Source organism: Monoraphidium neglectum (assembly GCF_000611645.1).
Source record: "Monoraphidium neglectum strain SAG 48.87 unplaced genomic scaffold scaffold01129, whole genome shotgun sequence".
NCBI lineage: Eukaryota > Viridiplantae > Chlorophyta > Chlorophyceae > Sphaeropleales > Selenastraceae > Monoraphidium > Monoraphidium neglectum.
In genome coordinates, this window is record NW_014012499.1 from 4,776 (window position 1) to 16,574 (window position 11,799).

Here is an 11,799-nt window from a genome sequence, read left to right on the forward strand (position 1 = left end):
CGTCGTCGAGCGGCGCGCCGGGCGCGGTGAGGACGCCCCAGTGCAGCAGGCACCGCGCGAGGACGAGCGCGGCGACGGGGCGGCCGCGGTGGAAGCCGAGGGGGCGGTCCGCCAGGAGGGCCGCCACGCGGTCCTGCTCCAGCAGCCGCTCCGCCTGCTCGCAAGCGCACGCGGATAAATTGGCAGTATGAGGGGTGGGAGTCGAATGCAGGCTTGGTGGTCGTGGTGGCCGCCCGCTGGCCGAAGGTGCAAGCGCAGCAGCCGGGCGCACCGACAGCTTGCCTGCGCTGCCTGCGGGAGGAAACAGCACGCTGCACAGCGGCAACCTGGGCTGCGCTTCTGCAGCCGCCTCATCATCATCATCACCAGCAGCAGCGGCAGCAGCGGCAGCAGCGGCAGCAGCGGCAGCAGCGGCAGCAGCGGCAGCAGCGGCAGCACACACGAGCGCCCGAGCCGCCCTGCATCCGGCCCTGGTCGGCAGGCGCACCAGCATGAGCGCCTGCTGCTTGGCCAGCAGCTGCTGCAGGTGCTCCTCCGCCGACGCAATCAGGGATGCGTTGGCGTGAAGCGCCTCGATCGCATCGCGGATTGTCACCACACCTCCGCCGTTTGCGTGTTCCCCTGAAGCTGAGCGAGCGGCCACTGCCGCCGTGGTTGAAGCGCCCGCCTGCCGCAAGGGGTCTACTGTGGCTGGCGTGAGAGCGCCCAGCGCGCCGGCGATCGAGGGGCTGCCATTGTTGTTATCGTCCAAGGTGCATGCCGGCATGACTCCTGCTGGGATGCAGCCTGTTGATGTCGATGTGCGTCAGGCGCGTCGGGACGAAACGCACGTGCACTGCAGCAGCGACTAGGGCGGAGGAACGCCGTGCAGAGAACAGCTGCCTGGGGTCAAGCGATCGCGTTTGAAATATGTTGAGTGCGCTGAGATCAGGGGCCTTACATCGTCTGCTTGCCGCAGCATGGATCGAAGGCCGCGGACACAGATGGCGGGTAAACTCAACGGATCGACACAGGGCCCGGGACCACACCGTCAAGGCGCTGTGGCAATCAAAGCGCTGCACAGCTCATCTCCCCAGGTTCCGTGCTGTGGGCTCTGGTGTGCCGCAGGTGACACCTAGTTGTCCGATGCAAGCACATGTCCACAATGAGCTATCAGTACTCCCACGCGAAACCTTATTGTATCATTTGCCTTCTATCTTACGTATGGGCTAGCCCGTTTGGTCAAGATGCATCGCCACTTGTATCGGGGCGGCACGGGCCTTCTGCAGCAACATCGTGAATCTTTCACAGGACTTCGATATCCATCGTGCAGCTACCGTCAGCGGACGCAGCGGCCCACTCGCAACGGATGGTCGCCAGTCGCCGCCCTGAAATCTAGCGTTCTTCTGTTCAAGGGAGACGATGATGCTAACGTTGATCAGGGGCCTGCAGTACAGGCACCGGCCCCACCGCAGCAGCGCCAGCATCACGGATCTTTGGCAGCAGCGGGCACCACCGACGGGCATGATGCCGCGCGCTCTGGCGGCGACGGCGGTGGCGGTGGTGGCGTCCCTCATCGCTGGAGGCTGGTGGCGATGATGGCGGGCGCATTTGTGCTCTGCAATATGGACAAGGTACGTGCCTGGGGTGGAGTGCGGCCATGGCCCATCGCCACGTCACACTGGTGCCTTGGCCCACCCTGCGCGTGGCGCCGGACACCTCACTCATGCGAGCGCATCGATCCTCCTACCCCTCTGCCTTGGTCCTGTTCCCATGCCCGCAGCGTCTCACCCCTCCCCACATCTGTCGACTGTCATTCCCAGGTCAACATGTCTGTCGCGGTCATCCCAATGGCAGCCGACCTGGGGTGGAGCGCCACAGACCGCGGGCTGGTTTCGAGCAGCTTCTTCTGGGGCTACGCGCTGACTCAGATTCCCGCAGGCTGGATCTCCACCACGTGAGCCGCACCGCCAAGTGTTGCGCGCACTCAGCACTGGGCTGGGTGTGCCGCGGGCCGCACTCCCGCGCAATGTTCTGCTGCCGCACCATGCGCCGTGGAGAGGCAGGCAGCTGCGAGCCGCCTTGCAAAAACGTGCAGTGGGGCGTCAGCTGCAGCGCCCAGCAGTGCATCGCTTGCTTTGGCCCCCAGCTCTGGAGCGCCTCAGCCCACTCTTGACGGGCCGCCACCTCATCCCTCACTCCCCTCACAAAATGTTGCGTGCAGGGTCGGCGGCGCGCGCGTGCTGCAGGCCGGCGTCGGCCTCTGGTCCCTAGGCACCCTGCTGGCGCCCGCCGCGGCCCACCTCGGACTGCCCGCGCTCTGCGCGTCGCGCGCGCTGGTCGGCCTGGGCGAGGGCTTCGCGCCCAGCGCGGCCACCAGCGTGCTGGCCAGGCAGGTGCCTTCAGCTGAGAGGTCGCGCGCCGTGTCGACCGTCTGGGGCGGCCTGGACGTCGGCAGCGTGGCCGGGCTGATTATCGCGGGGCCCCTCATCCGCGCGGCGGGCTGGCCGAGCGTGTTCTACCTGTTTGCGGCGCTGGGGGGCGTGTGGTGCCTGGCGTGGCCGGCGTTCAGGCCCGAGGAGGAGGACCCCGCGGTCAAGGTGGGTGCTGGTAAAGACAACCTGTGTGCGCGCTTGTGTGTGCATGTGTGTGTGCCTGAAGGCGGTCAAAAGTGTTCGCACGTGTCTGATGTGTGTATGTGTGAGCGTGCGTGCATGTGTGCGTGAGTGTGTGGGGATTGTGGATGTGCACACGCACACACCTGTTCCTGTGCAGCCGGGCAAAAGGGTGCAGGCGCAGGGGGTTGCTGTGTTGGGACGAGTTGCAAAGATAATCAAGTCGTGAAAGGAGCCTAGCGTTTGGTGCGCCCCGCACTTATCGCGAGGTGGTGCATGGAGCCGACCCGCGCCCTCGCCGCCGCACGCCCCCGCCCCTTGCGTGGCGCAGGAGGAGCAGCGAGGGCGCCCGCTCGGGCCCCGGCCCCACTCTGGCGCAGACGCGGGCAGCGGCGCTGCAGTCAGGGAGGCGATCCTGGACGCGCGCATCGCCGCGGGCAGCGACCTGGAGAGCACCATTGATTTTGACGATGCCAGCAGCGCTGTCGCCCCTGGCAACGGCAGCGGTGACGGCGCTGGGTGGCGGCAGTCGCTGGGCGGCGGCGCGGTGCAGCTGCGCCTGCCAGGGCGGCACGTTGAGCTGGTGCAGCAGCAGCAGCAGCAGCAGCAGCAGCAGCAGCAGGAGGGGGAGCAGGAGCGCGACGGCGGCGTTCCCTGGGGCGCGTTCTTCTCGTCGCGGCCGGTGTGGGCTGTCACAGTGGCTCACTTCTGCTTCAACTGGGGCTACTACACGCTGCTGGCCTGGCTGCCCTCCTACTTTGAGGCGGCGCTGGGCCTGGACGTCCGCGACTCATCCTTCCTCACGCTCATTCCGTGAGCTGCGGGCCGATAGCCGGGGGGCCGCGCAGGGGCGGGCCGGTAGCGTGGGGCAGCTCGCATGCGAATGCTTGTGTGCGCATTCAGACATGCCCACCGACGGACAGGGACTGCGCCCGGCTGGGTACCCTCGTACACCTGCACCTGCCCAACCCTCTTGTCTTCCCACCTGAGCCCCTGTTGTCCCGCCCAGCTTTCAGCCGCCCATGTCCCCCTCAACCACCCCTTCCCCCACACCCTCCACGCACCCGCCATTCAAATTCCCCAGCTACGTGGCGATGGTGGTGATGACCCCCGTGGTGGGGCCCACGGCAGACGGCCTGGTCAAGAGGGGCTGGCCCCTCACGCGCGTCAGGAAGGCCGCACAGGGCATCGCCTTCGTCGGCCCCGCCGCCTGCATGGCCGCCTGCGCGGCGCTCACTCCCGAGACGCCCGCCGCGGCCGGCGGCGGCACGGCGGCGCTGCTGGTGGGGCTGCTGTCCGTCGGGTTTGGCCTGGGGGCGTGGAGCCGCGCTGGGCTGTACTGCAACCACCAGGTGGGGCCGATGATGAGTCACCGGGCGGTGAGCCACAGGCATGTCCGTCGTGTTGGACCTCGTCGCTTGCCGCTTTCCACCAGCCTGCCTCGTGCAATGGGGATTCACAGCAGCGTGTGTTGGGTGAGATGGTGCTGCGCGTCTCACCCGCTCAAGGGGGGTTTGGGGGGATGGGCTCGGACAGCGCACCGCATCGCGTCGCCTTGTGGGCCTGCAGGAGGGTGCCCGCTTGGCGTGGGCGCCCTCCCCAACTGTGCGTCTGCGACTATAGTTAAAAGTGGCAACCGTCACCCTCCGCCCTCCCTCGCACACACGTGCGCGAGCGCACATGCACACTCGCGCGCCAACCCCGCCCAACACACGCTCACATAGCCCCACACACCGCCACCCCCTCCCCCAGGACCTGTCCCCAAAGTACGCCAGCGCGCTGCTGGGCATCACCAACACCGCGGGGGCCCTGCCCGGCGTCCTGGGCGTCACCAGCGCGGGTTACCTCCTCGACACCACCGGCAGCTGGGCCCTCGCCCTGTTCCTGCCCACGGTGGCCTGCCAGCTCTTCGGCGCCGCCTTCTACACCGCCTTTGCCAGCAGCGAGCGCCAGCACTGGAGCTGAGCGCGCCGCGGGGGGCAGGCTTTGCGCGTTTCGCCCGCCTCGGAAGGCGGGCGGGGTGTGCTGAGGATGGACGCGCTTGCAGTGCGCGGCACGGCTGGGAAGCCCAACGCTTCCCACATTTGGTGATGCGTAGTTGCCGGCGGCAGGGCCCTGCGCCGCGAGAGCTGCGGAAGGGTTTTGTGCAGAGAACAAACAAACTGTGTGTTGCAGGGTGGAGGTGTGGTTGTTTGGGGCAGGGGCGCACGATCTGGCCGGGGGGATCGGAGTCGGCTGGCAAACTGTCTTGGGGTGCGGCCCTGCCTCACTCGCACCCGCCCAATCGAACCAACGCGCCGCCGCGGTGCTTTTGGGGGACCGTCTAGGGGAGTCTGTTTGTTTTGTGATTCAACCGCAATCGCGTGCGTGCCGCCAGGGCTGCAGGTGTAGCCAACGCAAGGTCCCGGCCCACACAGCCGTCGCGGTTGCGGCGCTTGCGCATGCCCTGCGGCGTCCCGTTTTGTCTTGAGCTGCATCAAGCTCGCCTCGCTGCACGGTTTTGGGACAAGCCGCGGTTTTAGATGACCTCGCACCCGCTAAACTGCCGCTCTCTGCGCCATTGGCGATGCCAGCGCAGCGGCGGTGTCCGGGTGCTTTTGCCAATCAACCTGCTGAGTGTCTTCAGGATTGTCGTCCGTTGTTTGTTGGTGGTGTCTGTTGCTGCACCCCAGATTTCAGAGTTTCCTTGATCCCCGCAATCCCCTGACAAAAAACGTTGCACAGTTTTGAAACGAAAATTGTGTGAGAGGGAAGGTGCGCCCAGGTGTGCGCATGCATTCACGCCACGTGTCGCCCCCACGCCTCGACCCCACACGACTTCACAGCCGGCGTTTCGGTTTGGATCGGTCATGTGCGGTGTAGTGTTTTCAAAGGGGGTTGAGGTCATGCAACGGCTCCCCGCTGCCCCTGTGCTCAGGGCAGGCACAGATTGTGCACACGAGGTTCTTCATCAGTAACAACAACATAGGCACTCCAATCACAAAGGGGGGAGCAGTGCATGAGGTGCATAACAGCCACTGATCACAGGGATATCAGCGCTGCAGTGAAGGAGTTGAGGCAGGGCCACTTATGTGGCAGCACTTGCAGCAGCAATAATCTTAGGAGCTCCTCACACCCGGCAGACCAGGCCCCTCATTTGCCCTCCTTAGGGGCGGCCCTCTTCCCTCCCTTGGCCTTTTCATCGGCGCCGCTGTCCAACGCATGTGCAAGCGCCAGCACCTTGCGCACGCCGGACGTGAGGCCCTCCGCCCCGCCGCGGAGGTCCCTCTGAGACACCCACCGCAGCGCAGCCACCGCCGCCGCCGCCCCCGCCGCGCCGCGCCCGCCGCTGCCCCCATCGTCCTCCGCGCCGTCGCCGTCGCCGTCGCCGTCGCTGCCGCTGCCCCCGTCCTCGTCGCCGCCGCCCGCCGCGGCCCCGCGCCGCCGCCCAGCCGTCCCCTTGCTCGTCGCCCCATCCGCCGCCACGGCCGCCGCAGCGGTCGCCCCCGCCGCGCCGACCCCAGCCGCCTTGCAGGCGGCCTCCAGGGAGGGCGCTGACAGCACAAGCTGCTCCACGTGGCTCGTCTGGCGGATGTGGGAGAAAACGTGAACCACGCTGCCCAGCTGGCGCCGCGCAACAAGCCGGGCGGCGGTGCCATTGCCGCCGCGGCCGCCGCCGCCGCCGCTGCTGCCGCCCGGCAGGGCGACGCCGAGGCGCGCCAGGAGGCCGTCGGCGAGGGCGCGGCGCGCGGCGGCCGCCGCTGTGCCGGCGCCGCTGGCGGTGTCGTCTGCTATCTCGACGCCTGGGGGCAGGAGGGGGCGGTCAACGGCAGCAAGGGGTGTTGGAGCGCCACGGGGCAGTGGCGAGACAGGCGGGCGGTGGGGCCGTGCTGCTTCCGGCCCGGCCTTGCTTATGTTCCTGCTCTCATCCATACAAGGCACCACATGCGGCAGCGGCCCCTCGTCAACCCACGCCTCCAGCCCTGCTCGGCGCCGCCGCCTCCTGCCGGCCGCACCCGCGCTCACCAGGGCACTCCCACAGCCCCGCCAGCAGGCCCTGCGCGGGCCGCTGCACGAGAAGGTACCAGGCAGCTGCCCCGCCCCTGGCGAGCGCCTCCTCGCTCTCGGGCGCGCCCGCGCCAGATTCCCCTGCGCCGCCGCTGCTGCTGCCGCCCGCCGCGGGCCCCTGCTGCGGCGCCGCCAGGAACGACAGAATGCTGCCCTGCCCCTGCGCGCGCCGCCGCTTGGCGAGCGGCGCGGCTGCGGCGCAGTCCTCGCCGGCTGGCTGCTGCTGCTGCTGCTGCTGCTGCTGCTGCTGCTGCTGCTGCTGCTGCTGCTGCTGCTTGACCCACACTTTGACCACGCACACCGCTACGTGCTGCTCCCTCTTGGCCGCCTTGGCCACCTGCGCATGATGGCCACATGTGAACCCAGAGCTCGTCAGCACTGCATCATTTTCACCGCTGCGCATGTCGCTGACGCAAGCATATGTTTAAGAAGCCGGTTGCCATGCAAGTGTGCTGGGCACCAGCTATCCTACCGTCAGATCACGCCACTTGCATCAGCCAACTCGGCCCGATTGCACGTCAACACCCCGCTCCCTACATCAAACACACCCCACCCCACGGCGCTCCCAGCACCCCGCACCTTCTCGGGAAAGTCCGTCGCCCGCGGCGCCCCCTCGGCCTGGGGGTCACCCCCAGCCGCCACGTGGTCCGCCACGCGCCGCGCGGCCAAACAGACGCTTGCAACGGGGCACGCGCCGCAGGAGGGGGCGGTGGGCTTGCAGACTGTGGCGCCCAGCTCCATCATCGCCTGGTGACGTTTTGGTGCGGGTGGCGGCGCGCACGCGGCGCATTTGGCCAGGGTTTAACCAGGGTTTGACCAGGGTTCGACCAGGGTTCAACCGAGGGTTCCTCTGTTTTTGAACGCGCGGCTGCCAGCACCGTTGTTGGCCTGGGCCGCTGCACATTGTGGGCAAGGGGCGATCCACGCAGCCCTCCAGGGCGCGAGCCGCCATTGGCAGCAGGCTCCGCAGAGTGCAGCAGGCTCGGCAGACGAGGCCCCGGCCCTCCTGCCGCCTCCTCCACAGCCAGAAGCGCGGAGACAATATCCTCGGGGTCACGCGGTACGCGCCTGGTTGTGGCAGCCCGGCCGCGCGGGGTGCAGCAGCTGCCCCGCGAGGGCCTCGATGGCCCGGGTGTTTTTGGTCGGGTCGCCCCCCAGGGCCCGCAGCCGGCTGACCACGCGGATGACGTTGCCGTCGACGGCGGCGGCGGCGTCGCTGAACGCGATGGACGCCACGGCCGCCGCGGTCTGTGGGGTCGCGGGCGGCGGTGATGATGCTTGAATGCAAATCGGAGTAATGTGGGGGGGGGAGGGGGGCGTCTAGGTGTGGGTCGGCTTAGGGGCCGCGATAAGCGGCAGCGGTTTTGGTTGTGAGCGCAGAAATATTCCCGGCATGTTGCATGGCGCCCGTGTGATGGCGGTTTAAGGGGTGGGGGTGAGCGGCACCCACATACGGCCCGACGCCCGGGATCTCGCGCAGCCGCTCTGCGGTTGTTGGGAAGCTGCCGTCCAGCTTCTCCATCACGTGTTTTGCCCCGTCCAGCAGATAACGTGCGCGGCGATAGTAGCCCAGGCCTGTGTGTGTGGGTTGTATGTGTGTTGTTTGTTGTGTGTATTGTGTGTGCGTGTTTGTATATGGGTCTGTGTGCGTGCTGTTGTGTGTGTGTGTGTGTGTGCATGCGTTTGTGTGCGTGGGTGGTGTGGAAAAGCGTGCGCGTCTTTGAGGGAGCATGAGAGTGCACAACACGCATGTGTGAGGGGCCACGAGATCTGGTGGCGGTCGCAGCAGAGGCGCCGCGCAAACCACCAGCCTGGCCTCCAGGCTGGGGCCGCGGCGGGGGACGCACGCCGCAGCCAGGCCAGCGCATGGCGCGCGCTCTGCTGGTGGCGGCAGGAATGCCGAGCGCTCTCGGCCCGGCCGCCACCGTTCGCCCGATTGCCATAATGATCGCAACACCAGTGCCCGCATGCGCCCCGCTGCGCCCCTCACCGGCCCACTGCTGGTTGACGTCCTCCTGGCTGGCCCCCGCCAGGTCAGCAACCGTCGGCCAGCGCGCCAGCCACCTGTGAGGCGCGCCCGGCGCGGCCGCCGCTTCAGGCCGCAGCGGTGGGGCGCTTGCTCTCGTGGCGGTGCGGCCTCTGGTGGCGCTGAGAGGCGGCGCCCCCGACTTCGTTGCGGCAGCGGCAGTGTCATGATTCGAACCTGGGCCCCTGCTCTTCAACGCTTGGGAGCTGCACAGCAGCCCGTCTGTGGCCCATGTGTTTGAATGTGCACTCACTTTTGGAAGTAGGGGATAACAGTGGCCACCTGGGTCTGCGGGAGGGTGGCCGGGGGCGTGCAGGCAGGGGAGCAGTTGAGGGTGCGCCAGGGGCTGAGAGCAGCAGCAGCCATCGCCACCCACGGGGCGTGCGCGTACACACGCACACACCCACACATGCGCGCGCAAGCGCGCGCACACACGTACGCATGCGCGGAAACCATGACCCTGTGTATCTCGCTCTGATTTCACGCGTAATCCCAGTGCCCCCCACCTGCTGCAGCATGATCTCTGACACCCACACCCGGTAGGCAAACTCCTGCGCACCCAGCCCCGCTGGCGCGCCTTCCGCCGCCGGCACGCCCGCTGCAGCCTGCTCCGGCCGCTCTGGCAGCCTGGAGTGCGGGTTGCGCCGCCAGGGGAGCACGCGGTGCACGCGGTCGTACCAGCCGAGCAGCTGCTCGCGTGCCTGCGCGTCAAAAGCGCGGCGGTTGGAAAGCGATGTTTATGCAAGATATGACTTTTTGAGCTTTTGACCCGGCGCTTTGAACGGATGATATTTTTAGCAGTATCAACAAATGTCGCAAGGTCAGTCAGGGGCCTGCAGACGCGGCCAGCCTCCTAGGGCCCACCTCCGCAACCTCTTCTTCGGAAAACTGGACGGCAGTCGCCTGCTCCTGAACCGGCTGCCCCTTGCGCTTGCCGCGGCGCGGCGCACCCGCTTGCCGGCCGTCGCCGCCGCCCCCATCAACACAGCCCTCAACGGTGTTCGCCGGCACGTCGAGGGATGCCCCGCTCCCGCTGCCGCCGCGGCCCTCAGCCGTTTTGCTGATGCGTGATTTCTTCGCTGCCTTTGCGGCGCCGGCCTTTTCGATGGCGACGGGCACGTCAACCGCGGCGCTAGTGGTGGCGTCAGGTGGCGAGCTTCCCTTGCTAATGCTGCTGCGGCTGCCTGGACGTGCCGCCCTGGTGGCCCGCTGCGTTGGCATGATTTTGAAATCAGGATTTTGCCTCGCAAAATGGCGCCGTGCGTGAAAGAGATGATGGAGGGCCGAAAAGAGCGATGGCGCGCTCCTGATCAGTGTGGATCTGGTGAAAACGACGCTTGGTGTGTGAGGTAACAGCATGCGGAAGCTTTGAAAGTGACTATCCCAGCAGCTTGCTTCTATGTGCAACGCGGTCCAGAAAAGCGACAACCGCATCTTCCGTTGTTGAAGGCACACCGAAGTGTGCATGATCGCGGCATGTCAAGTCCCACGATATACATCGGTATGTAGCGTCCCAGGTGCTACAACAAACCTCTTTTGCATGAGAAATTCCGTTTCGAACAAAAAGGCCTCCAGCAAGCTTGTAGATCAAGCGGAGGGCTTGGAGTCCGCAACATGAGAGCGCTCAGAGCACTGCGGCGCTGCAGAGCGCTGCTCAGCGAGCAGGTGAGCTACGCGAAGTGTAGGGCGTACCTACACCGATCGCGGCCCAGATCAAGACCGTTCACTGCTCTTCTCTGGTCGCGCAGGCATTTGCGTATACTGAAGGCAGCGTTTTGGCAGCTGGATCGAGCGCAGGTGAGTCTACGCCGCCCGGTGATTAGCTCAGCAATGCTTCACAGCTGGAAAGCCGGGTGGCACGCTCATGGTTGTGTCCGCCGGCTTACGCTGCAGGTCGGGCCAGCCAACGGCCGTCGCTCCACACTAGCCGGTGCGTGGCGGATCACAAACTTGCGTGGCATCGGCGGGCATGTTACTGGCCACCTTGCAGCGTGGCTGGCACCACCTTCCTTGCTCCCCCCTGGCCCCGGGAAACTGCGATGACGCTGCCGGGCCCCTCGCGCAGAACCACCACGGTGTCCACGGGTCCAATTATGTGTGGATGCAGGGGCATATAGCGCGGCGCTTTCGCATGCAGGCACGTGCCACACCCGTGCGAGGCAGCCCGCGGAGGCCCGCCAACCCCACAGCGCTGCTTTTGTTGAACCCGCAGGTGGCAGGCCCCCGCGGCGCATGCCGGCGCGCAGCAGCTGCAGCAGCAGCTGGCGGCGCCGCAGCTAGCGGCACACGCGCTGCGGGAAGCTTCGGCGCGGGCACCTGGGCCGCTGCTGCTGCGGCGCCTGCTGCACACCAGCCCGGGGACAGCAGATGCCGTCAAGGTGGTGGTGCCCGCTATGGGCGACTCGATCAGCGAGGGCACCGTGGCGGCCGTGCTCAAGCAGCCTGGTGAGCAGCAGGGGCCGGGGGCCGGGGCGCAGTGGCTTGCTGGTCTCTGGCTCGGGCCGTGCTGCCGGGCCGGCAAATGGCGATCCCGGGAGCGTGCCACTGGCTGCGGCTGGTGGGTGCGAATAGCCCGCGCTCCTAGCGTGGCGCGGCGGCTGGAGTGACCGTGCAGCCGCCGGAGGTGTAACACTGAGCGCAGCCTCGCAGGCGCCCGCTTGGCAAGGGCCCGCACCTGCGCAGGGCGCGTGTGCAAGCCAGCGTCCTGCCGCCGTGCGGCGGCCGTTCGGCAGTATGCTGCCCTGCAAATGGGCATCACGGAGAACGGTCTCCCGTTGGCGTCGCCTTCACCTGGCCCAGTTCGGTTCGGCTGGGGCCCTTTAGCGGGGCGCACCAGGCCTGATCGTCGGCGTCGTCCACCCTTCTCTGCCGCTTATGAGTCATCCACTTTCCACACGCGCTGCCTAATCAGGTGACAGCGTGGCACCGGATGACATCATCGCACAGATCGAGACGGACAAGGTTTGTATGCGTGCACCTTTGCTCATGTGTGTGCGTGCGTCTGTGGATGTGTGTTGGGGGAAAGGTGATGCGTTGTTGTCCCCTTCAGAGCCCTCTGAAGGGTATGCGAAGCCATGCGCCACATCAGCAACCGCCCCCCATACCAGAACCGCGTGCCCGCCGTCCCCGCAC

The 11,799-nt window shown here is 67.1% G+C and overlaps 4 protein-coding genes across 4 annotated transcripts; 1 reads left to right on the forward strand and 3 right to left on the reverse strand.

Moving 5' to 3' along the window:
* Nucleotides 1-271: 271 nt before the first annotated feature.
* Nucleotides 272-766, reverse strand: MNEG_6751 (hypothetical protein; the record flags this gene model as incomplete). The annotated part of the gene is made up of 1 exon (XM_014044772.1): nt 272-766. A coding segment is annotated over one exon (495 nt), but the record flags the coding sequence as incomplete, so codon positions are not given.
* An 838-nt stretch (nt 767-1,604) lies between these two features.
* MNEG_6752 (putative anion transporter 6) lies at nt 1,605-4,559 on the forward strand (the record flags this gene model as incomplete). Its single annotated transcript, XM_014044773.1, has 6 exons — nt 1,605-1,613; nt 1,803-1,936; nt 2,204-2,589; nt 2,975-3,407; nt 3,679-3,946; nt 4,347-4,559. The coding sequence occupies 6 exons, from the start codon at nt 1,605-1,607 to the stop codon at nt 4,557-4,559; spliced, it is 1,443 nt and encodes a 480-aa protein (XP_013900227.1).
* A 1,167-nt stretch (nt 4,560-5,726) lies between these two features.
* MNEG_6753 (A/G-specific adenine glycosylase) lies at nt 5,727-7,382 on the reverse strand (the record flags this gene model as incomplete). The annotated part of the gene is made up of 3 exons (XM_014044774.1): nt 5,727-6,376; nt 6,600-6,978; nt 7,221-7,382. 3 exons carry the CDS (start codon nt 7,380-7,382, stop codon nt 5,727-5,729), a joined length of 1,191 nt encoding a protein of 396 aa, XP_013900228.1.
* Nucleotides 7,383-7,694: 312 nt separating this feature from the next.
* MNEG_6754 (A/G-specific adenine glycosylase) lies at nt 7,695-9,888 on the reverse strand (the record flags this gene model as incomplete). Its single annotated transcript, XM_014044775.1, has 6 exons — nt 7,695-7,889; nt 8,092-8,216; nt 8,632-8,705; nt 8,921-8,955; nt 9,174-9,368; nt 9,532-9,888. 6 exons carry the CDS (start codon nt 9,886-9,888, stop codon nt 7,695-7,697), a joined length of 981 nt encoding a protein of 326 aa, XP_013900229.1.
* Between the last annotated feature and the right edge of the window lie 1,911 nt (nt 9,889-11,799).